Below are 26,630 nucleotides of genomic sequence, written 5' to 3' on the forward strand. Positions count from 1 at the left end.
TCTGCTCCTTGGACCAGCAGCAACAGCATCACCTGGAACCTTGTTAGAAACAGTCTCAGACTCCATCCCAAAACCTACTAAATCAGAATCTGTATTTTAATTAAATTATCAGTGTGGTCCCTATGCACAAGGAAGTTCAAGGTTGGTTTATAATATACCATTGCTGTGTTCCACTTTTGCCTCTGATGAACTCAGGACAGATTATTTTGACCAATGGTTAGCAAATAGATTGGCTAAAACTTCTCTTTAATTATCTATTATACCATAAAGGCAGTTACTACAGTAACCAGGACTTAGGTCATTACAGCTTATTTTTCCAAGTCATCATTATACCGAGAAGGGCACAGAATTTAATACACAATCAGCTGTACTTGTGGGCTTGATTTACTGATGACAAAAATCAAGCTGACCCTAAATGGGTGAAAAATTCCTAAGTAAATAAGCTTTTATGAAACAGATTACTCTGGTTTTCAGGAATTACAATTTTCCTTAATAAACCCCTAGGTTATTGAATGCTTTTTCTCCTTTCTGTAACCAATGTCCAGGTTTTCAGAATGAAATCAATGGGATTTTATTGTCAAAGTATATTCTTTAGATGCTGAAATACCTTTTCCATTTGTTCATTTATTCACGCATTTACTCATCCAACTAATGTCTATTGAATATAGTAATAAGCCAGCCACTATGTTGAACTCGAGAGACAAGGGTGAACAGTACACCATGTAGATATTGTAAAGATTTTGAGAGACATCAGGCTTCCTGGAAAATATAAATAGTTCTGTAGGCCTGGACTTGAGCATTCAAAGGGGAAGTGGTGAGAGATGAAACTGGAGAGAAAGGAAAGCAGATCATGAAGAGCCTTCTAGTGCTATGTTAAGGAGTCTGAATGTCATTTTGGAGCAGAGGCATCTCTGTTCTAGGGCAGTGAATTTCAAAGTAGGAGTTGCAATGTCTTAATGAGTCAGGAAATTATTTGGTTAGTCAGGATTAGCAATTGAGAAAAAAACAAATATATTAGAATACAGAATATCAAAGAACATTTACATGGTAAAACTTTTGGTTCTGTGTGTGTGTGTGTATATATGTATATATGTGTAAGTATATATATACACACACACACACACAGAAAGAAATACTTTTACATGTGTGTATGTATATGTGTAATAAAGATGGAGATATGTGGGTATCCCATGATCCAGTCAAGCTGACATCAAATTAACTCTATAACAAGAATTCATCTATATTGTCTTCTCATTCATTCATGCATTTGTTCATTCATTCACCTATGGGTCATATACTACTTAAGGCTTTTTGAATACAGAGCAAGACAAAACATAAACACTCCCAGCTGTTCTTCATGGAAAGAGAGCAGACCTTAATATTCCACAAATAAACATTTCATTACAAAGTAGTATTTCAAACAATTCAGTTTGAATACAGTCAAGGATAAAGGAGTCAAAATATTTAAAAACCAAAAGCAAAATGTTGAACTAAAGTTGATTGAGAAATGACAAAAGAAAAATATGCATTAAAACAATATTGGCAAGCAATATCTAGAATGCTGTCTATTGCTTTTTGCTTTATTACCCTAATGTTTAATGGGGGCTCATTTAATTCTATTATTTGAAAGTCTAATTATTGCCATTAGTGGAGAGGAAAAAAACCAATTCAGTTCTTTTTCTAAAATAGTGTTTGTAGCTATTAGAATAATGAAAAATAGAAGAAAAATACCATAAGACACAATTTTACTGTATTGAACTTGTTTTCTGGCACAAATGTACACCCAGAAGATTCTTCTTATAAAGTAATTGAAGGAAGCACTCTGAGCAGAACTACAGAATTAGTATGAGATTTGGCTCCACAAAGAAAAACCTGAAGGTTTTGCAATCTGTAAGTCCCTACTCATTCTAAATCAAAGTCTTTCCGGGGATCACTCCAGCCCATGTACGCACAGAATGCCAGTTGTCTTTCATGTTGCCACATTCTTAAATATGTAAAGGCAACTAAGGATTTGTAGACAGTTTGAAGAAAGTTTGCAGAATAAAAGGGAACAAGACAGAAAAATGAAACTAGAAGAAATGGATTATTTATAAATATATTTAGAAATAAAACTCTAAGTAGTATTTTTATATGTACAGACATATCCTGAAAAATGTCTTCTCATTTAATATTTTCCCAGTGGAATTAGTATTTATTTTGTTTTGTTTTTAAGTGGGGTACGGAACCTACTGCAGGGCTTGAGCTCACGACCCTGAGATGGAGACTTGAGCTGAGATCAAGAGTCAGATGCTTAACCAACTGAGTCACCCAAGTGCCCCCAATTTGTTTTTAAGTCTCAAACTTCTACAATAAATGGGTCATTCAGCACCACAATTTTTAAGCTGATGTTTACATAAGAAAAACTTATGTGCCCCAAATTAATAAAACATTTTAAACAAAAATGATACATAGAAAAATTCTTGACCTATATTCCAAATATAGTTGGTAGAACATCAAAATTACAAATAGATGTTTTGAAAAGCATGCCTAGTGTCCACAAAGGGATGTGTGTGCCAAATGTTACTGACATCGGAGGAAGCATCACATCATTTTATACATTCTTTGCAATTGAGCCATTCTTTGCAACTCTTTGTTAACTCTTGCAAAGAAGACTGGCTTTGAGAAGAGGTGGATGAAGAAGATGTTGAAGAATCCTTTAAATATCATGCTGACAAATTAACAAGTACTGAACTTGTTTAGAATATCATTTGGGGGGGCACCTGGGTGGCTCAGTTGGCTGGGCAACTGCCTTCGGCTCAGGTCCTGATCCCAGGGTTCTGGGATCAAGCCCCTCATCAGGCTCCCTGCACAGCAGAGAGCCTGCTTCTCCCTCTCCCTCTGCTACTCCTGCAGCTTGTTCTCCCTCCATCTCTCTGTCAAATAAATAAATAAAATATTTTTTTAAAAAAGAATATGAGTTGGAAAAGTTAATCACAGTGATAACCTGGAAAGCATATAATTAAACCGCTAGATATTGCTTGCTGAAAATAACTTGATAATTATTAATGATAATAATTATCTTTGAAGGTGGTGGAGAGATTACTGCTTGATATTTCTTATAGCAACATGCAAAGAATTCTATAAACATGAACTAGAGGAGAGTCAATAAAGCTCTGTTCTGCCTCCCTGAAGATCCGTTTAGGACTTCCTACCTCAGTATAAGAGCGATAAAGAATCTCTAAGCTTTTGAGTCTCATAGTTTGCCTGAAATTGTACCTTTGCAACCCAGTTTACCCATGACATCACTTTTCACCACCAATGACAATGATTATACTCAACCCCTCTTCCCCTTTCAAGTTCTGGGCTGTTCCTTTCTTCATGAATAATGAAACATCCAAGGTATTTGTCCCACTGTTGTTGCAAATTTTACCTTCATTTTTCTAACATATTTATTAATGTTTGCTATTTGCCATGCCTTGTTGAAAAAGAAATATTTATGATGCATCATGAAAATGCTGATACAGAGCAGCATACATACACACCATTTGATTACAACCATTCTGTTTTTGTGTCAAGAGCATTATTTTAAACATTTTATATAGTAAATGATGGTTTTACTGTGCTTTAGTTACAAGTTACACTTGAAATGTGTTGGGAATTTAATTTGGCTTTTTAAATAATGGGAAATAGGCTACTAGTGCATATTTCACACAGAATGTCTCCTTTTCACGAAGGAGTTACCAATGTTGAGTAGGAGATGTCTGGATTTAAGGAGATACTGACTTCATAAATCATGAGGAAGCTTCTCTGAAAAGAAACACTTTTGAGAATAAGAAAAAACTCTTAAAAGTGAAAATATGACTGTTGAATTAATATGTAAATTATAAGAGCCAGAAGACAAAGACAAATGAATCTCCATAATGTGGAGCAAATAGACAAAGAGAATTTATAAGGCAAAAAATATATATAAACAAAAGTGGTAAACATAGGAATATCAATCCAGGAATTCCAACATCTGATTAATAGGCATTCCACACAAAAAAAGCACAGAAATAAAAGAGTTAGAAGTCTCAAAATTCTAAAGGTGCAGACAAGGCCAAAGAGAAAGAGTAAAAAATGACACATGCTTCAATGTTTTCCCCCCAATATTTCCAAATTCCAATTACAAAGAGATCAATAAAAGCTCCCCAATAGTAAAGCAGGATACTTGTAAGGGAGAAAAAATCAGATGGACAATAAAAATGCATTCACGCTAAAATGTCAATAAAAAACAAGGTCTTCAATATTCCAAAGGAAGGTGGTATTGAATTTAAAGTCATATTATAGCCATTTTCAGATGTGCAAGAACTTAAAAAGCTTACTTTAAAATCATTATTTTAAAGAAATTACTTGAGAAAAATTCACATGAAACACAAGAAATAAGAGGCCATGAAATTAAAGAAACAGTGGAGAAGGAATCCAATGAGAACGAATTTTAAGATAACAGCATACAGCAGTCTTAAAAAAAAAATTAAAAAACTTCAGTCATCAAAATTGGAAGTCAGTAGGGGCACCTGGGTGACACAGTCACTTAACCATCTGACTCTTGGTTTTGGCTCAGCTTGTGATCTAAGGTTCGTGCGCTTGAGCCCTACATCAGGCTCCATGGAGTCTGCTTGAGATTCTCTCTCCCTCTCCCTCTGCCCCTCCCACTCACGCTCTCTTTCTCTTGAAAAATAAATGAATAAATCTTAAAAAAATTTGTGAGTTAGTAGTCTTCTAGAAGAATCTTAAAAGAACAAATATTGATGAAGTCCCAATAGTTCATTTTTGCTTTTGTTTCCCTAGCCTTAGGAAACATCTAGTAAGAAATTGCTATGGCTGATGTCAGAAAGGTTACTGCCTGTGTTCTCCTCTAGGATTTTGATGGTTTCCTGTCTCACATTTAGGTCTTTCATTCATTTTGAATTTATTTTTGTGTATGGTGTAAGAAAGTGGTCCAGTTTCATTCTTTTGCATGTTGCTGTCTAGTTTTCCCAACACCATTTGTAACTGATTTGCAGTAAATATGTTATGTGAAAGGTTGAGATATAATAGTAAGAATGATGAGGATGTTGATGATGGTGATGATGACAGCAATAAATGTGGCTAGCATTCATGAATGCACTTTCACATAGTGCCAAGCACTGTCCTAAGCACATTATACTTCTTATTTCATTTAATCTTCTAACAGCTATATGGGACAAGTACTATTATCCTCATCTACTTTAAAGATAAGAACACCCAAGACACAGAGAAGTAAGATAATTTGCTTTAGGTCTCAAAGTTAACTAATGGTAGATCCAGGATCTAAACATGGGCAGTAACTCCAGAGGTCACACTATAAACCAGTAGAATGTGTTGAAAGAATGTACATATTTCTTCTTCCAACTAGAAAAGAAATGCAATAAAAAACTCCAGGAAAAATTAAATAAACAAAAATGCTCTGCAAGAAAGTTATGGCCCAGATTAAAATATGGCATACTTTAGAGCAATAAGTAAGTTAACAAGGATCATAATTATAAAATCAGAGAAAAAGAAATGTATGTGGAACATACATGTTGGCTTTGTCATTATAGTGTTTAGTCATAATAATGAAAATGCTGTTTATAGTTTTAATCTTTTATAATTAAAATGTAGGTCAAGTGCAGAAGACTTAATATGGCTATGAAACAGAATGGAAAGTTATCCGGTTGATAAAGTAAATGTAAAGGCAAGCTGACAGAAGTTTGAAGGAAGAAGAGAAAAAGAAAAGGAGGAAGGAGGTGGAGTATCATTATCTTGCAAAGTGGGGAACAAGATAAACTGTTGCAAGTTGATAAGCCAGTGAATAGGGTTTTAAGTATATTACTCTATGAGTCTAAGATAGAGGAATCTACATGCAAGAATTTAGGAAATAATCTCCCAAAACCTTTCCAAAGGAGTTATTGAAGAGTGTTATTACTACAAGAAAATTAAAAGCTGTAGGGAGAAGGAATAAGAGGTGATAAAAGTGAACCAAAAGCCCATCTATCCTAGAAGAAACTCAATATATATCATGTAAAATCAGTAAATGAAGAAGAGGCAATCTAAACCACTTTGTTTCAAGATGTGAAGTTACCTGGTAGAAGAATTAAAAACAAGTAGGTGTTGGGGACTAGGACAGCAGGTGAGCAAGGGTGGGCAGAGACCTATTCTTTTTCATTGAAGCCCTTCTGATTTTATACCATATGTTCATAATTCTGTGATTTAAAAGACATTTTTGGGGGTGCCTAGGTGACTCAGTTGGTTAAGCATCTGCCTTCAGCTCAGGTCATGATACAGGGGTCCTAGGATCAAGCCCCACATTGGCTTCCTGCTTAGTGGGGAGACTGCTCTCCCTCTTCCTCTGCCCCTCCTCCTCCCTTCGCCCACTGGTGCTCTTTCTCTTGCTTGCTCATTCTCAAATAAATAAATAAATAAAATTTAAAAAAATATAAAAGACATTTTTAAAAGGAAAATGATGAAAAAATACTTTGCATCTAAAAATCTCCCAAAAAGAAATCTCCAGGTCCAGATAGTTACACTGGAGAATTCTATGAAACATTTAAAGAATTAATGCTACCTTGACACAAACTTTTCCAGAAAATTTAAGCGGAGGGAACAATAATTAATTCATTTTAAGAGGCCTTTATTACTCTGATAAATCAACCAGAGAGAGACAATACAATAAAGGGAAAACTGTAGACTACTATCTTTCATGAACTTAGATACAAAAACCTTAATATTTTAGCAAACAGAATCCAACAACATACAAAAAGGATGATCAAGTGGGATTTATCCTAGGTATATAAGACTGACTCAATATTGACTCAAAATTTATTAAAATAATCAATGTAATCTAGCATACCTAATCAATGTAATTAGCTAAAGAAGAAAAATCATATAATCATAGCAATTGGCAGAGAAAAAACATTTTACAAAATCCAGGACTATTCATGATAAAATTCACAGCAAGTTAGAAATAGAAACGTCCTCGACTTGATAAAGAAAATGTAAAATGTAAAAACCTACAACTAGCACCATATTCAATGGTAAAAAACTGAATACTTTTGTTCTAAGAGCAAGAATGTTTGTTCTCACCACTCTTACGTAACATAACTCTCAAAATTCAAGCCACTGCACAAAGACAAAGAAAGGAAATAAAAGCCATGCAGTTTGGAAAGGAAGAAATAATACTATATTTTCAGATGACGTTATTTTCTGCATAGAAAATCCCAAGGACTCTACCAAAAACTCCTATAATAAGTGAATTCAGCAAGGTCACAGTATACAAGATCAGTGCACAAAACTCAATGGTATTTATACATATTAACAAGTAACATTCAGGAACAAATGAAAAATACAATACTACTTATAATTAATCCAAAGAAAATGAAATACTTAGGTATACCATGAAACAAAACATATAGGTCTTATGCTGAAAAATGCAAAATGATAATAAAGGAAGTCAGAGAATACATAAGTAAACGGAGAGACATACTGTGTTCATGGATTGGAAGACTGGATGTATTAAAGATGCTTGTATGGTTTTGGGATCAAGGTAATTCTGGCCTCATACAATGAGTTTGGAAGTTTTTCTTCCATTACTATTTTTTGGAACAGTGTCAGAAGAATAGGTATTAATTCTTCCTTAAATGTTTGGTAGACCTCCCTTGGGAGGCCACCCGGCCCTGGACTCTTGTTTGTTGGGAGATTTTTTGATTACTGATTCAATTTCTTTCCTGGTTATGGGGCTGTTCAGATTTTCTATATCTTCTTGTTTCAGTTTTGATAGTTTATATGTTTCTAGGAATTCATCCATTTCTTCCAGATTACCTAATTTGTTGGCATATAATTGCTCATAATATTCTCTTATAATTGTTTGTTTTTCTGTGGTGTTGGTTGTGATCTCTCTTTCATTCATGATTTTATTTATTTGGATCCTTTCTCTTTCCTATTTAATAAGTCTGGCTAGGGAGTTTCAATTCTTGTTAATTCTTTCAAAGATTCAGCTCCTAGTTTCATTGATTGGTTCTACTGTTTGTTTGTTTTAATTATTTCTATATCATTGATTTAAGCTCTGATTATTATTTCCCTTCTCCTGCTGGATTTAGGCTTTATTTGCTGATCTTTTTCCAGCTCCTTTAGGTGTAAGGTTAGGTTGTGTATTTGAGACTTTTCTTGTTTCTTGAGGAAGACCTGTATTATTATCTACTTCTCTCTTGGGACCACCTTTGTTGTATCCCAAAGCTTTTGAACTGTCATGATTTCATTTTCATTTGCTTCCGTGTATTTTTTTTTAATTATTCTTTAATTTCCTGGCTTGATCCATTCATTCTTTAGTTGGATGTTCTTTAACCTCCATGTATTTGTAGTTCTTCCAAGTTTTTTCTTGTGGTTGATTTCAAGTTTCATAGCATTGTGGTTTGAAAATATGCATGATATGATCTCAATCTTTTTGTACCAGTTGAGTCTGTTTTGTGATCCAATATGTGACCTATTCTGGAGAATGTTCCATGTGCACTTGGGAAGAATGTGTATTCTGTCGCTTTAGGATGAAATGCTCTGAATATATCTGTTAAGTCCACCTGGTCCGGTGTGTCATCCAAAGCCCTTGTTTCCTTGTTGATCTTCTGCTTAGATGGTGTGTCCATGGCTGTGAGGGGGGTGTTAAAGTCCCATACTATTATTGTATTATTATCAGTGAGTTTCTTTAAGTTTGTTATTGATTGATTTATATATTTGGCTGCTCCCAGTTAGGGGCATAAATATTTACAACTGTTAGATCTTCTTGTTGGATAGACCCCTTTATTATGACATAGTGTCCTTCATCTCTTATTACAGTCTTTGGTCTAAAATCTAGTTTATCTAAATAAGGATGCCTACTCCAGCTTTCTTTTGATTTCCATTGGCATGATAAATAGTTCTCCATCCCCTCATTTTCAGTCTGGAGGTGTCTTTGGATCTAAAGTGAGTCTCTTGTAAGCAGCATATTGATGGGTCTTGTTTTTTTTGTTTTTTGTTTTTTAATCCATTCTGGTACTCTGTGTCTTTTGATTGGAACATTGAGCCCATTTACTTTCAGAGTAATTATTGAAAGATATGAATTTAGTGCCATTGTATTACCTGTAAAGTCCCTGTTCCTGTAGATTGTCTCCATTCCTCTCTGGTCTTCATTACTGTTGGTCTCTCTTTATGCTCAAAGTGTCCCCTGTAATATTTCTTGCAGAGCTGGTTTAGTGTTCATGAATTCCTTTAGTTTTTGTTTGTCTTGGAAATGCTTTATCTCTCCTATTCTGAATGACAGCCTTGCTGGATAAAGTATTCTTGGCTGCCTATTTTTCCCATTTAGCACATTGAATATATCATGCCAATCCTTTCTGGCTTCCAGGTCTCTGTGGATAGATCTGCTGCCAGCCTTATGTGTCTACCCTTGTAGGTTAAGGACCTTTTCGTCTCTAGCTGTTTTCAGGATTTTCTCTTTATCTTTGTAATTTGCAAATTTCACTATAATATGTCCTTATGTTGACCTGTTTTTGTTAACGTTTTTGTGTGTGAGTAAAGCAATAGAAGTTTATTAAGTGAAGATACAGAAAAAACTCCCAAGAGTGAGAGGGGTCCCAATAGAGTTGCCTTTTTGGTTGATTTTTGAGGAGAGTTCTCTGTGCCTCTTGGAACTTGAATGCTTGTTTCCTCCCCCAGATTAGGGAAGTTCTCAGCTATAATTTTTTCAAATAAACCTTCTGCCCCTTTTCCCCTCTCCTCTTCTCTGGGATTCCTATAATTTGGATATTATTTCACTTTATGGAATTGCTGAGTTCCCTAAGTATGCCTTTGTGATCTAATAGTTTTCTTTCCATATTCTTCTCAGCTTCATTATTTTCCATCATTTTATCTGCTTTATCACTGATTTGCTCTTCTGCTTAGTTCATCTTCATTTTATGGCCTCCACTTGGGACTGTATCTTGTTTATAGCATTTTTAATTTCAGCCTGACTAGATTTCAGTTCTTATATCTCTACAGTAAGGGATTCTCTAGTGTCTTCTATGCTTTTTTAAAGCCCAGCTAGTATCTCTATAATCGTTGTTTTAAATTCTAGTTCAGACATCTTACTTATATCTGTACTGATTAAATCCCTTGCTATGAGTACCACGTCCAGTTCTTCCTTTTGGGGTGAATTTCTCTGTCTCGTCATTTTGTCCAAAAAAGAAAAGAAGAAAGAAAAAGAAAACAACAACCACAAAGGAGACCAGGAAGTGTTGCTGGTGTATGCTGTGTGCACTCTGCTATTGCGTTTTGTCTGCTCTTTCTTACTGGTCCATCCTCTACAGAGTTCCTCCTTCCTTATAGTGGGGAGTGTTTGGACCTTTAACCAGGTGTGCTTTTTTGGTCTGAAAGCTAAAGTAATCTTGACAAAAAAGAATGCAGTGGGAGGAATCCCTTTACCTTATATTAAAGCTTCCTATGTAGATAAAGTAATCAAGACATTATGGTATTGGCAGAGATAGACAGATGAATAGCATAGAATAGAGAAATCAAAAATATATCTACACAAATATGCTCAACTGCTTTCAACAAAGGTGCATGTCAATGGAGGAAGGACTTTCCTGTTCGACAATTATTGATGAAGGAATTGACATTCATAGGCCAAAAGAAACAAACAAAACACATAAAAACTCCTTAAATCTCATACTTTATATAAAAATTTTCTCGAAATGGATCATAGACTGAAAAGTAAATGCAAAGCTATAAAACTTAGAAGAAAAAAAATGAGAAAATCTTCACGATTGGACCCAGAGTTCTTAGAGTTCTTAACTGACACCAAAAGCACAATGCATAAAAGGAAAATTTGATAAACTCACCTCATCAAAATTAAACACTTACTCTGTGAAAGCCCATGTGAAGAGATGAAAAGACAAGCTAAACTGGGAGAAAATTCTCGTAAAGCATATATCTTTTGTCTGACTAAGGACTAGCATCTACATCATATAAAGCACTCTTAAACCTTAGTTCTGAAAAGACAGTTCAATTAGAAAATGGACAACAAAAGATATGAAGGGACATTTTATCTAAAAGAATATACAGACAGCAAAGAAACACATGAAAACATGTTCAGCATTATTAGAAATCAGGGAAATAAAAAAAAAACAAGATATCACTCTACAGCTATCAGAATGACTAAAATTTAAAAAATGACAAATCTAAATTTTGACAAGAATATGAATAAACTGGGGTGCCTGGGTGCACATTTGGTTAAGTGTCTGACTCTTGGTTTCTGCACAGGTCGTGGTCTCGGGGTTGTGGGATTCAGTCCCATGTCAGCTTCCACACTCAGCACAGAGTCTGCTTTAGACTCTCTCTCTCTGCACCTCCCACCTGTGCACTCCCTTTCTCTCACTTTCTCTTGCTCTTTCAAATAAATAAATAAATCTTTACAAAAAAAAAGAATATGAAGAAACTGGGTCACTTATACTTTGCCAATAGGAATGTAAAATGATACAGCCACTCTGGAAAATCGTTAGACAGTTTCTTGTAAATGCCATTGCCATACAACCTGTAATTTTGCCAATTGCCAAACATGCAATTGCCATACAACCTGCAATTGCCATACAACCTGTAAATTACATTCTTGGGCATTTATCCCAGAAAAATGAAGACTTGTGTGTACCAAAACCTGTACACAAATATTCATAACTGCTTTATTTGTAGTAGTAAAAAACTGAAGTAGCCCAGATGTTTTTCAATGTATGAATGATTAAACAAACTGGGGAATCTTGGTAAGCCATACAAAAGAATAAACTATTGGTGCATGCAAAAACTTGGATGAGTGTCCAGGGGATTGTGCTGAAAGAAAATAGAACAATCCCAAGAGGTTATATATTGTATTACTCAATTTATGTAACATTTGTGAAATTAGAAAATTTTACAAATGGAAGACAGATTAAAAATGGAAGAAGACAAATGGAAGATTGCCAGTGGTTAGGAACAGGGATTGGCAGAGGCAGGAGGGGCTTGGGTGTGGTTATAAAAGGGCAGCAGGAGGGACCCTTGGGTGTTGGAACTGTTTAGTATCTTGATGTGGTGGCAGATACCTAAACCTACACAAGTAATAAAATCATATAGAACACACACACACACACACACACACACACACACACACACACACACACAGGAAGGACTTAAAGTAAAACTGGAAAATCTGAATATAATCAGCAGATTGTATTAACATCCATATCTTGGTCATAATATTTTACTATAATTTTGCAAAATGTTACCATTGGAGGAAACTGAAAAAACTACACAAGGGATTTCTCTGTATTATTTCTTACAACTGCATGTGAATCTATAATTATCTCATAAAAATTTCAATTAATAAAAAGAAAGAAAAAATGAAAAATGAAAAATAAATTAAAGACTGTCTGTCACAGTGATTGTTACATACCAAACAACCCTCTTTTATTTCAGGCAGCATTATTTCAATCATGCAAACCCAACCAACCCCAAGAGTTCTGTGCCTCTGAGTTGAGAATCTCCCCAAGCAACAGGCAACACCCACAGGGAATATGTGTGTGTCTGGTCCTAGGAAGGGCCAGACTTCTCTCATCAGAGAGATTACCAGAACAAGAAGCTGAAAAAGGAAGCGAGGCTTGGAAATTTAATGAAGGACAGAGAAAACAAAAACAAAAACAAAAACAAAACAAAACAAAAAACTCTTCAATGCCTATTTTGCTTTAGTCTTCTAGACCTTGGAAAATAATGTCCAAATTTAAGAAAAGCATACCAAAAATGGTTAGAATGAAAATAAAGATCTAAGATAAGTGAGTAGATGGGAAAAGAGCATCTATTTATTTTTTTAAAAAACTCAAAGCTTCAGCCTAGATAAATACCACGCCATAACATTGAAGAAACTTGGCGATATAATCAAGAAAACATTGTCGGGGGCACCTGGGTTGCTCAGTCGGTTAAGTGTCCAATTCATGATTTAGGCTCAGATCATGGTCTCAGGGTCATGGGATCCCAAGCCCCGCATTGGGCTCCATGCTCAACACGTGGAGTCTGCTTCAGATTCTCTCTTTCCTTCTCCCTCTGCCCCTCCCCACACTTGTGCACTCAAACAAATAAATAAATAAATAAAATCTTTTTTAAAAAAGAAGAAAACACTGTCAGTAATTTCGTAGAATATTGGTTGAAGAAATGTCAGAAGGATGAGTTGGGCTAATGCTGTCTGGATACATTAAAAGGTTAAGATGACAGATTATAGAACTATTACAACAGTACAAAATTCTCAAGTGGATTATTAAATAAGATTATTAAACATTTATAAGACAAGAAAACTGCCACATAGCATGGATGTATTAAGTTAAATGAGGGTGACATAGTGAAAAGAACTGGATTCAGATGACCTAGGCACATGCCCTCATCTGCCAATAAACAGCTGTGTGGATGTGGGCAAATTGCTTGAATTTTTTGAGCTGCAGTATCTTTATCTGGGAAATGTTATAAAACTAGATGTCCTTTAATGGGTAGTTTAGAATCTATTCATAAAAAATCTGTTAGCTCTAAATGTACCAAACTTACCTCAATTCTTTTAACCAGGTTGTCTGATGATAAAAGAGCTTCCATTTATTAAGAAACACATCTGTGCTGGGTATTTATGTGATTTTATAAAGCACACACTTTGGTCCTATGACAGATGGGTGTCATTAATCCCTTTTTACAAATGATGAAATCAAGACTGAGTGGCTAACTAATAGATCAGGTGAACTGGGATCACAGTGTGTCCATCCTGATAGCAGGGGATCAGTTGACCAATTTCTCATGCTATTATGAGAAAGATGAATATATTTAGGGTGGATAACACTACCATGAGATAAGACTACAGTGAACACTACCGTAATAATTCTTAGTTGTTTGGATAGTTATACCTAAATTGTGTTGATAATGAGTCCATGTTTTCATTTCATGGAAACTTTCTTCTGGTGTTTCTTTAACATCAGCCTGTCCAACTATTTTATTTTTTTAATAAACAACTTGTTTAAAAGAATGGAAGAAATTCTCATCACATTTAAAAACAAAAACAAAAAAAGGAGAAATTTTCAGATAAATAATTTATTCATATATTCCTTTATTCAAGTCTCACATCCAAAACAGGATTTAAGGTAATTTAATTCTTTCACAGTGTGATCAGTATTCAAAGAGTGAAATACATTAGTATTGAAAGCAAATTTCTGCACTTGGCATATAAACTATCTTGCTAGATAAGGAAAGACCCTAACATTGAACAGGGTTGGGATTTGGGGAACTGGAACAGAGGATGAGAATGAATGTGATTGGCTTTGGAGCTTCCAAAAAGGACTGGAAAGGGGGTATCTAGAGTGATATCTAAATACATTTTTTTCCTTAGTCATAAGATCTTGGATTAAAAAAATTTTTCTATAAAAAACAATAATTTTCTATTAGATCCAATTTATTTCAAGTTGATTTCAAGTGCCACAGAAACCAACCATGTGAAAATTCTAGCACCAAAGGCTGATGTCAATTTTAGTTATAGTCACAGAAGAGGGTGTTCAGACCCAAGGAGGCAATATAGTCTTGCAGTTTCTGCTTTAGCCAGACCACATTTTGAGGATGGTAGGTTTCCTTCCTTCTGAACTGTGTAGTTACTAACCAGAGGAAGTCCTTGGAAGGTGTCCAAGGAATTGAAAGTTCTGAAAAGCATGTCAAATGAGGAACAGCTGGGACAACCAGAAAGGAAAAGACTTAGGAGTGACATGAAAGCTTCTTTCAAATATAAGAAGAGCTGATGTTTGGAAAAGATAGTTGGTTAGTTCTGAAACTCTCAGAAAGCAGAAAGTGAAACTGGAAGAAGTGGGTGGAACTATTAAAAAGCACTTTCTCCAGTGAGAGACTTTCCAAAGTTGAATGGAGGCACTTCTAAAGGTCAAAAGCCTCCTGGGTTACTCATTATCTTCAATTCAGTGAATGTCGGTTGAGATCCTTCTTGTGCCACTCTAAATGCTTGAAATGTGTCAGTGAGGAAAACAGACAAGAATCCTCACTCTAGGGTGTTTACATTCTGGAAGGTATGGGGAAACATTTAATGAGAAATGAAGCCAATCAGTAAATTATGTAGTCTGTTGGAAGGTGAAAGAGTTATGGGAAAAGAGTAGAATAAGACCCGAGCGATGAGAGGAGGTGGAAGGGGAATGGGGCAGACCTTAGTTACAGATACACTGTCAGAGCAGGTCAGCCTCACTGAGGAGGAATTTGAGTAAAGTCTTTGGTAAAGGGTGGGAGGGAGTTCTCTGGGGGAAGAGCATTCTAAGCAGAAGAAAGAAAAAAAAAAAAAAGCCAAGCATCAGCTTGAGATGGCAGTATGCTGGCAAGCAAGACTCCTCTGCAGGTATTTAAGCAGAGCTTGGCAGAGCATCTGTGAGAGAAGTTGAAAAGACGATTTCTGGTTTTGGTGAGAGCTTGGACTCCATGACTTCTGAGGTCTCTTCCAACTTTTCATATTCCTTGACCTTCTGATTCACTGATAAATCAGAATAATTAATTTGGTAGCAATGAACAGGATAGATTCAAGAGCGGAAACACTAGACCAGGGTTACAAATAAATGGTGGAAGGGCAAGAAAGATAGTGTAAACGTTTCATAATGCTGACAATGTATTCACATATTGTAATAATATTGTGTAAATCATGCAAAGCATGTGTGCAGACCAAATCTTGCCCGGGGGCCACCCGTTTGAGACCTTTGCATTCGAGAAAGTGAAATCAGTTAAGAGTGTAATGATGTAAGCCACACGTAAGGTCGTGGACAGAAAGTCAAAGGAGAATAAAAAATAAAAGAAGAGATCCGAGTCTTTGGTGAGAATTCTTCCTTTGTTATGATTTGACAGAGAACAAAAAAAGGAAGAAATAATCAAAGATTGCTATGTGGTTGAGACTCCAGGAGACCAGTTCACACTGCCTTTGCTCTTTCTTAAGCAAGACTCACATTGATTTTTTTTTTCCTGCCTATTATCAATGACCAGATACTTACTTGCCTTTTCATTGTCCTCTTACAAGTAATCACCTATAATTTAGGTACTTAGAGAAAATACCAGCCAGTTCAAACTTTCTTAATTATTTTGAATCTATAATGTAATTATAGTCATAAAACTTTTGAACAGAGGTTCAGAATTAATTAACTGCAACAATTACAGAGACACAGATAACACTTTTACTCTTGATGTTTAACTTGTCCTGTTTCCTTGTTGTAGGTGCTTTCATTTGCAAGATGCTGCCATTTGTCCAGTCTACTGCTATCAGGTGACAGAAATTCTCACCATGACCTGCACTGCTGTGGAAAGGCACCAGGGACTTGTGCATCCTTTTAAAATGAAGTGGCAATACACCAACAGAAGGGCCTTCACCATGCTAGGTGAGGATGTACCCAGGGGCAGTATTGCCATTCTTTATTACATAACACACAGAATTTCTTCACAGCGAACTGTATTGATGAACCAGACAAGTAGCTTCTTGTCTAGCTTGTAGGCATCGGGGTGTAACTTCAGGATTTTAGACCTCTCCCCATTTACCCTGACCCTCACTCCTTTTCTCCTTTAGGCTTACCCCCACACTTAAAATCTCCCATTTCAGAGTTACTTCTTCAGTTTAAGTCTTAACTTTTAAACACTACTTTCAGCTAATTTAAGATAACCTTTCAGTGGCATTACCACATTAACATTTATTAGATTAGTAAACTGTTATCCTCAGGTAAGAGGCATCTAAGCTAAAATGCCCTTCTTAGAACAGGTAGATTTTGATAGGGGAAGGAAAGGTGCTTTTTCGAAAGGTAAAGAATAGGGGTGCTGCTCAGAGGTGGCCCTAGTGGTGAGGCCACAATAGTAGAAGTCCACAGGGCTCATGAGATCCCCGGGTGCTGAGTGCTAGAGGTGCCTGACGAACACAAATTCCATCCACTTCATAATTTTGCTTCAGGCATTCCTGAATCCTCAGTTTGCTGTAACCATTCCTGAGTCAGCAAGTCATGATGAGCAGGTACCTCTTGATAAGTGGCAAACTTGAAGCAATGTCCTAAAACCTAGCTTAGTAAGAGAGAAGAATTTCTCTATTTGATCATTATCATTGAGGCATTTAAAATCTTAATGTGCTTCCCAGTGGTTTGAATGTATGATAGTTCATCAATGAGAGATTGAGGGAGCAACTAATGCGATAACCAAAGAGCAATTTTTACTAATTTTATCTCACTTGAGAGGAATGAGTAAACATTTATTTCTGCTATAAGAATTTAGCCAGCATGGGAGAATAGAATTACAGAAAGAACTCCTGAAGGCTTTGCAATGCCAAACTCATTTTACATAGTTTGAAATGAATAGATAAATCAACAGGGAAAATATTCATTAGTTTTAGTTAGTTAGTTTCAAATGTATGGCATATCCTCCCTACAAAGAATTCAAAGGCCTCATTGCTTTTAATAATTGACATCTTTCCACCTTCAAAACATCTGAAAAGCATGTGTGGGTGTGGAAAGTGGATGAAAAAAGGAATACATGGAGGAGGGACGTTATTAAAAAAGGAAAGAGAAGTAGAGAGTCTCAAGATCTGAAGGCAAAGTCAATAACAGGAAGTCAAGGCAATTTCTACTCAAAAAAGTCATGGGAGACAGAAAGGATTTTAAATCAAGAAGTCTCATCTCCCCATGGGACTCTCGTGCAGTGTTGCCTGATAGCTCTCTCTAGCTCTGTTACACTGGGAACCAACCTTGTCTTTGTGCCCAGTACCTCCTAGCTGAGACTGCTTTGCCCCCAGGGCCACCGCCAGCAGCGACCTGCTAGACTCACTTGCCCACAAGTGTTCACAGATTATACCAGTAATATAAATCTAACCCTGGCCCTTCAATCCCTGAACAGGCAGTAAACCCAGAAGGACTGGCAATGAGTCAAGCCAATTAGACTCAATTCCTCCAGAATTTCTACTAAAGATTGGAAAAGTGATTGGACATAAGATAATATGGGATACTGATCGGACTAGAATAGAATATATGTGTATGGCAATGTGGAGAGAGATTGATTTGTGAGTCAGAACTGTCTTAAATCTTTGAATAATAATGACTCTCTATAGGCAGGGCCAGTTCATGTGTTTCTTTATAATAAACCCCAGTGACAGTTTAAGTGAGTCTCAGTTTCTTGAAACCCAAGGCAATATACTGTTTTCTCAATGGTGCTACTCAATATAGGAAGAACAAGAAGAATTTGAGCCGAGAAATTGCTCTCAGAATTGATGTTGGGTCTCTTGGTTCTGGCCTCATCCTAGTCTGTTCAGATTCTCTTTTGTTTCTGGCTAAGGACACATCATTAAAGGAATTCCCTCACCAAAACCATGGAGGACAGGGAATTTGGAAAGAGCACTCTGGTTTCTGAGGTTTTAAGTGTTTGTTTTTGTAAAGCCTCATGTTATGAGGCTTAAGATAAATGGTACTCAGTTGTAAGAACCAGACAGCAGGTGCTTGATCAACATCTACTGAGGGCCAGGAATTTTCCTTGGGCTCTTGTTTGGGGAAACAAACAAACAAAAAGAGTAAATTGCATTGTCTTTGCCCTCAATGAACTTAGAGGAAGTTGAAAAGAAATGACTAAGGAAGTTGAAAAGAAATGACTAAGCAAATGACTAGAGGGCACATACAGACAACAGGAAATTAGCAGTCAGTTCTATCTGGAAATGATGGTGGCCTTCAAAGATTTCCTAGAGAAAGTGACATTTGAGTCAAGTCCTGGAAAATGAATTCACAGGTAGTGAGAATAAGGTGCCAGTCCAGTGTGACAGTGTTGGGGCACAGAACAGCTCAATGCATTCTGGGATACAGGGACTGAAAGCAACTATTTAAGTTCCTCAGTAGAGGACTCTGGTTTAAAGAACACGGACAGAAATGTAAGAGGAGAGAGGGGCAAGTGAGAGAACCTCAGGAACCATGTTAAGGGTTTAGGTTTTACCTTATAGTCACCAAAACACTATTCAGGAGTTTTATTGTTTATTGTTTTAAAGAGGACTATTCCAGCAGCAATTTTGAAGATGGTGAAAGAGTGGACGTGAGAACAGGTAGACCCCTGCACTGCTTGAGGGCAGCGATGATTGCATATAAGGAGTCTTTATGCTCAGAGCAACTGCTTTATGCATAAGCATGCATGTGTTTTGCTTCACTGATGGAGCCATATTCTGATGATTTTAATGTTTTGGCAGGTGTGGTTTGGCTGGTGGCAGTCATCGTTGGATCACCCATGTGGCATGTGCAACGCCTTGAGGTAGGTCGGGATTGGGATTGGTAGTCATATTATTGAAATGTTTCCCAGCCTTCTCAATGATAATCTGATTTCTTCCTGCAAATTTGTATGTCCCAATTATTTCATTGAAAAAATTTCAAGTGGAATAAAATAATTTGTTTTAAGATTTTCCCCCCTCTGTTTATCTAGCTCCCCTTTGATCTTATATTATAAAGGCTTTAATGCTTAAAAGAAAATTTACCAGGGTCACTTTCTACATTGTCTTGTTACATTTGAAGAGTTCAATGGTTGCTCTAGATTTTTCTTTTATTTTTAAATCACATTAAAAAATCGTCATCAACTATCTGCTTATTAGTTGATTCTCCTTCACAAGTCCTTTCTTATCTATCTCCCATACATTGACAAATTGAAATTTGAATTGGAATGTGTGGCAGGATCATCTTATCTGACCTCTCTCTCTCCCTCACACCTCTATTGGATGGGCCCAGCATTGCATGGGGATTCACAGTGGAGGGAGCATGGTGCTGTTTTTTGGTGACCCAGTCTCCCCAGTGGGGCATACATATTTCAGCATGTCCTGTATCGGTGATCTAGCCCAGACAGTAGTCTTCAAAGGCAGTAGGGAGTTGTTCACATACACACTAAGATAATTTTTTAAACCATGTGTCCTTTTTATACCTTTTTAAATTGACAGAAGCAAATATGAAACTTTATTGGATGTGCAATGTCCATTGGAAGGATAACAAATGAGCCCTCAGGCAAGGGTACATTGAAAACATGACTTGATTTTTTATGTGACTGGTATATTGAATGAGCTAGACTCCAGAGGTGAGAGCAGGAGGTAATTTTATTCTGTCCCTTGCTACCTACAGAAATGTGATCTGAGGACTTCCCAGGACTCTGATGCAGTGTCGTGGATGAAGCCCTGAGCAGGCCCTGTAACTCTTCCAACCATTCAGAGAGCAACATTCCTCTGGTCACTTTCAGTCACAACAGCAGTGTTAACTCTGTGGTTAAATGCCCAGCCCGGTGCCACATTCACATAAATCCCTACTCTCAATCAATGCAAAACAACCCCTTCCCTCAGCTTAAGCTATTTTTAGGTCTAGAACCCTACAATATGGAAAAGGGGTGTGATCCCCCTCTCCTCCCCTTCCTTACTGTGCATTTCTCTTTTCCCACTCAATTGACTGCCTCTGGCTCCTTGGAAGCTGGTTAAAAGGGTGAGGAGAGGAGGGGACAGCTGTACTCTGGTATCGAAGCCCTCTGCGCGTGACTGTTGCCCATGCTCCACTCTTTGCTTGTGGGTTTTTCAAAGATAACATCACTGAGGCTTCTGACTGCCATTCCCTTCTCCAGCAGCTGCTCGTCGAGACCCTTTAGCTTCCACACACAACTGTTTGTTGCCAGCTCTTTTCTCCAAGGCCGTCCTTACCCCAGCAGGAATCCTGTACCAAGGGAGTCCTCTCATGAGTGACCTAACCCAGCACTCCTTTGTGGGGTCCATTCCTGGCCCCTAGCCACAAGGGGATTTGTCTATTTCTTCAAATAGAATTATTTTATCATATGCTCTAAATATAGTTTAAATGTGTAACTCATTTAGTTTGTAGAAAATGCATATGTAATTGGCAAAGCCAGTCCTCCCTATCAGATAAATCAGCCGAATCAGATTTGCTTTCTGTCAGGAAGAACTGTGATTTCATTTTCCATGCCAGATAAATGTATTAATATGTATCCTCATGGCCTCCTTCTCACTTCTAAAATTCTACCAGAGAGAATGTGTGTGAGCATGCACAAAGCCTGAATTTCTCACCTGGGTGAAACAAAGCACCACCGATTTCACCATTTCCATCCACTGAAGTTCTCTTTGCTTTGCTCTCACTGGACTCTCTCTCAGGAGTGATGTATTTGACAATTTTCAGGGGATGGAAGCAATGAGGTGGTTAAATTAAAATTGTCATCACTTCTGCCCCTTCGCTGGATGAAAAATGTAAATTCATGACATCTCAACACCTGTCAAAGCACCTTTTTTCTAACGCCAAGCTTTACCCTGAATAGAAACATGTTTACTATAGGAAGAAGCACAAAGCCCTGTCACGTATTTATGGTTTCTTGATCATGGTGGCTTCACTGACATCAGTAATTCAAACCACCTCCTTTATCAGTGCCTCCTAGTAAGACTGGGGCTGGGTAAGAGATCTGGCTTATGTAGCTGGGAAGAAGAGGGATTAGAAATGAGGAACTGGGAACGTAGACCCAGCACAACACTCAGTCTCAGGCTTCTCTTAGGCAGTGGAGTTTTAAAGATTTTATTTATTTATTTGTTTGTTTGTTTGTTTGTTTGCTTATTTATTTATTTTAGAGAGAGAGCACGAGCAGAGGGAAGTGGGGGAGGCAGAGGGAGAGAGAGAATCCCAAGCAGACTCCCCACTGGGCACAGAGCCTGACACAGGGCTCGATCCCAGGACCCTGAAATCATGACCTGAGCTGAAATCAAGAACCGGCCACTCAACTGACGGCCATCAAGGCGCCCTGAGGCAGTGGAATTTTAGGGAACCGTACGAAGATCTGAAATTGGCTCCTTTAAAGCCATCTGCCCGTGCCCTCAGAAAGTCTCCCCAGAGCAACATGCACCTATCTGGAGACTGCTGGGGTAGCTTTGTGTCTTAAGATATACTAATGTGTTGACCCCATGGCTGGTGACCTTTGTGGGCTCTGCCTACATGGAATCACTTTCACTTTATATCCGGTTCACTTTATTTCCAGTTCCCAGGGAGTTTGGATCTTGAAATTATTATCCAATAAATGTTTTCATCCCTCATTTATTTGTAAATAACACCTCGATCAGAGCTTGAATTTTCTTACCTTTGATGAGTATACGAGGAAGCTTTCTCCCCAATTCAACTGATTAAAGATTGGTGATAAAATTTGCAGGAATGAAGGCAGAAATACATCTAAGACCCAGGTATTCTTCATCTGGAAATCTCTGAAGAGAATAGAATGGCAGTAGTTTTGCTAAATTCTCTTTTGTTCTTATTATCCAGATAAATGACTCTCGAATATGCTTTGCTTAGTTTGTCCCTTATTAGCATTCGCTATTATTATTAATATTGTTATTAATAATATTTTGAACTCATGAGTCTGTCAGAAATAGTATTAATAAAGAGAGACATTGCCTTTCCGTAAAATATCTACCTCAGAGGCTTATGGCTGAGTCTGAATATTTGTAGATTGACCATAGTTTGAATCCCAATTTCTTATTCATCCCAGAATCTTAAAGCTATCAGTTACCTTTCTAAAATCTTTGCAAGCAACCTGATCATTCCAATCTGAAATAGCAGTAACAAAAGACAAGCTGTCAGTACTATCAATTGAGAGACATCTGATGCCTTGCCAAAGTTTGTCTCCTCAACAATTGAGGAAGCAAAATAATGTAACATTAAACTAGCTGGCATACAAATACAAAATACTTTTTTCATACATACTTTGGTTATTGTAGTGTATTCTTCATCTAGAAAACCAAGTTCTTCCTCTGGATGGTATACATACATACTCTGGCCAAAGAGTATGGCTTTCTTTCACCTAATTCAAAAATTATGGCTATCAGGTAAAAAGTGGTAAAAGATTAAAAAAATAAATAAACCGGCTATTGATCTCAATTCCATTTAAAATAGAAAAGAAAGTATAAAACCATTAAGAACGTATGGAATGAAGTGGAAAAATGACACTTCACAACAAAAGAACCATAAAAATGTGTCTCATTTGCAATATGTACCCACAGTAAATATGTAAGGATCTGAAAAATGCAGCATTAGAATAGTACTCGGCTGCTTTCTTTTCTTTTGATGCTGACTCTGGTTCTTCTAACTGAATTGTTCTTCTGTTAAAGGTTAAGTATGACTTCTTATATGAAAAAGAACATGTCTGCTGTCTGGAAGAGTGGGCCAGCCCTGCACACCAGAAAATCTATACCACCTTCATCCTTGTCATTCTCTTCCTCCTGCCTCTCATGCTGATGCTTAGCCTCTACAGTAAAATCGGCTATGAACTTTGGATAAAGAAGAGAGTGGGCGATTGCTCAGTGCTCCGAACTATTCATGGAAAAGAAATGTCAAAAATAACCAGGTCCGTTTAATGAAATACTCACCTCTGTTTAAAATGCCTTTAATTAGTCGTGCTTGAAGGAGCAGTTGCCAGACATTTCTGAATTCCTGGGAAATTTAGCCCAAGTGCCATTTCTAATTCATGTTTACGGCATGGGCTGACTTTCAAGTATGGAGATTTTAGGTAGGGTAGGAATTTATTTTTTTTATTTTTTTATTATTTTTTTAAAGATTTATTTATTTATTTATTTGAAAGAGAGAGAATGAGAGAGACAGAGAGCACATGAGAGGGGGGAGGGTCAGAGGGAGAAGCAGAATCCCTGCTGAGCAGGGAGTCCCATGTGGGACTCGATCCAGGGACTCCAGGATCATGACCTGAGCCGAAGGCAGTCGCCCAACCAACTGAGCCACCCAGGTGCCCTAGGTATGGTAGGAATTTAGAAAATTGTTACATTTTCATCTCCATGTCGGTATGACATGGTGGGAAGAGCTGTGGTGTGTTCTTCCCCGCCACTCACCAGCCACGTGGTGTGGATGAGCATCCTTACTCCTAAGCCTCCGGCTTTCCTCCTGTGTACCAGGGAGCTTAACAAATATCCTTCCTCACTTCCTCCTACCCAAAAGAGATGCTAAAATACATGAGAGATGTATGAAAGTCCTTTGGTGACCAGAGTATGCTATTTACTTTAAATTATTATTATTGGTATAATAATAAGGGCTTTCTTTTCTGATCACATTCATTAATAAAAAAATTTTAAAACACAATTTACTGATATGGTACTTGTAGTCCATATGGTTTATTTTGTAATCTACATGGAATGGCTATTACAAACAAAAGCAAAAACAAAAACCTTATAAAGAGTTTCGTGGTTTGATGAAATTTTCTTTCTTCAAGTGTGCAGCGACCTCTAGTGACGCAGTTTGTATGAAGCAATCCTCCCTGTCAGTGAGGAGCCCTGGACTGTTGAGCACCTTGGGACTTAACTGCTGATTTAGCTCTCCCACTTCTTCAGAAGAGTGCTCTTCAATATAAATTGAATAAGAGCTTAAGCACTGAAGTTAAGCTGCCTAACTTTAAGTCCACACTAGCCCTTACAGTTAAGTGCTTACTGGTCGTTTGACTTTGCAAGTGACGTAACCTTCTCTGTGCCTCAGTTTCTGCATCCACCAAATGGCTTACTGAGAAGATGAATGATGTAATCCATGCCAGGCATCTAGCAGAGTGCCAGCCCCGTCTTGAGCATACATCAAAAGGAGGTTTATAATCTGAGAAATATAGGGATGAGGGTAAAAGCGATGGGAAAAGATGAGAAAGAGTCCACCATTAACCTGTCATGAGCTTTATTAATATTTGAAAAATTAGGGTCGAGAGCTTTAGGCTCAAACTTGATTTAATAACTTTGATATCACTGTGACAAATTTGCCAAGAAGTTAACTCATACAGTGTATCCTTATGGATCCAGGAAGAAGAAGCGAGCTGTCATTATGATGGTGACGGTGGTGGCTCTCCTTGCTGCGTGCTGGGCACCTTTCCACATTGTTCACATGATCACTGAATACAGTGAGTGCTTTTCATTCTCCCTTGATAGACGTTCTAGTTCATTTCCTGTTCGAATGGACAACGAATCATGGAAAGTTGTTGCTCTTCACTTGGGTAATCAAATATCAAACACTTAATGGGATTCTTTCACGTTTTCAAGACCACCAGATCGTTACATGGTAGGTAATTGTGTATGACTTTGACCAATTCTTTAATAATTACAGAAGATACAGAAACGTTTCTGAGTCTTCTTTCATGCCATGCTTCCCATTCTCCCTAAGCCATTCAAACACTGGGAGAAGCGTAACATCCTCTGAGTGTTCTCTGTTTAGATTTTAGAATACTGACTTGAATCACATGTATTTGATAACACCTAGGGTTTCAGCCAGACCATCAGTGTATCACCTCTGATAATCTGAGACTTAACATAATTCTCAGGTGATTGTGTTTCCATAACACAAGCAAACATTTGAATGGTAACCGCTGCTTCCAGTTTACATGAAGCTTGGAATCCAGTGGAAATGCCGTAAACCCTCTAATATGTGCTGAGTGCCAGGTTGTGCTTGCGAGCCAAGACTCTCTAAGAATGAGGATGCATCACAGGGCTTATTTTTCGTCAGAAATCAGATGATTCTTCCCAAAATTGTCTTGAGACTTTTTCACACCTTTAGCCACTTGTTGAAGTGTTCGGTAAAGACAGATGATAAACAGAAATTTTACTCTCTGCTCATTAGAACATAATGCAGTCTACACTATTACTTTTTATTTCAGGCAATTTTGAAAAGGAATATGACGATGTCACAATCAAGATGATTTTTGCGATAGTGCAAATAATTGGATTTTCCAATTCCATTTGTAATCCCATTGTTTATGCATTTCTGAATGAAAACTTCAAAAAAATTTTTTTATCTGCAGTCTGTTATTGCATAGTAAAAGAAACCTTATCTCCAGCACGAAGGCATGGAAATTCAGGAATAACAATGATGCAGAAGAAAGCAATGTTTTCCCGCAGAGAGAATCCTGTGGAAGAGACCAAAGGAGAAGCATTCAGTGATGGCAAAATTGAAGTCAAATTGTGTGAACAACGAGAGGAGAAAAAATATCTCAAATGACATCTTGCCCTGTTCAATTCTGAACTTTCTGAGAATTCTGCTTTAGGCAGTGGGCACTAATTATAACAAGGTCTTCATAATTAGTACCATTCATAGCTTACTCAGAAGAGAAAATTATTTTGAGCAAAGGGTAAATAATTTTCTATTCTTGGAATGATAAAAAGAAGGAAATAAATCATTTTTTCATAAAAAATATAACATACATGAAAACACAGTTTTGAAAAATTAGTAAACCATCCTTCTAGATCATAAAAGTGGATTTAAGAAAAAAACCGGTACAGAAATAGATGTTCTCCCCCCTCAATGCAGTCAATGTAATATGACTCTTTTTTTTAAAGATTTGTTTATTTATTTTAGAGAGAGGGGTGGGGGAAAGGGGCAGAGGGAGAGAATCTTAAGCAGACTCCCCACTGAGTGAGGAGCCCGATGGGAGCTCCATTTCAGGACCCATGAGATCATGACCTGAGCCGAAACCAAAAGTCGGGTGCTTAACCAACTGAGTCACCCAGGCACCCCTGTAAGGTGACTTTCTGTGTATTGCTAAATTCGATGAGAAAATAACTTAAAAATTATACCTTCTTTCTTGAATAATTT

The 26,630-nt window shown here is 37.2% G+C and overlaps 1 protein-coding gene across 1 annotated transcript in view; it reads left to right on the forward strand.

Annotated features, from left to right (window-relative positions):
* The window catches only part of QRFPR (pyroglutamylated RFamide peptide receptor), a 41,687-nt gene extending 15,591 nt beyond the window's left edge, over positions 1-26,096 (forward strand). The window contains 6 exon segments of the mRNA XM_028102261.2: positions 16,261-16,307; positions 16,310-16,421; positions 19,241-19,302; positions 23,171-23,406; positions 24,848-24,945; positions 25,696-26,096. Coding sequence (XP_027958062.2) covers positions 16,261-16,307; positions 16,310-16,421; positions 19,241-19,302; positions 23,171-23,406; positions 24,848-24,945; positions 25,696-26,096 — 956 coding nt within the window.
* Positions 26,097-26,630: the final 534 nt, after the last annotated feature.

Source organism: Eumetopias jubatus, unplaced genomic scaffold, assembly GCF_037043125.1.
Source record: "Eumetopias jubatus isolate StellerSeaLion01/CBP00866 unplaced genomic scaffold, mEumJub1_p1.0 scaffold_2, whole genome shotgun sequence".
Lineage (NCBI taxonomy): Eukaryota > Metazoa > Chordata > Mammalia > Carnivora > Otariidae > Eumetopias > Eumetopias jubatus.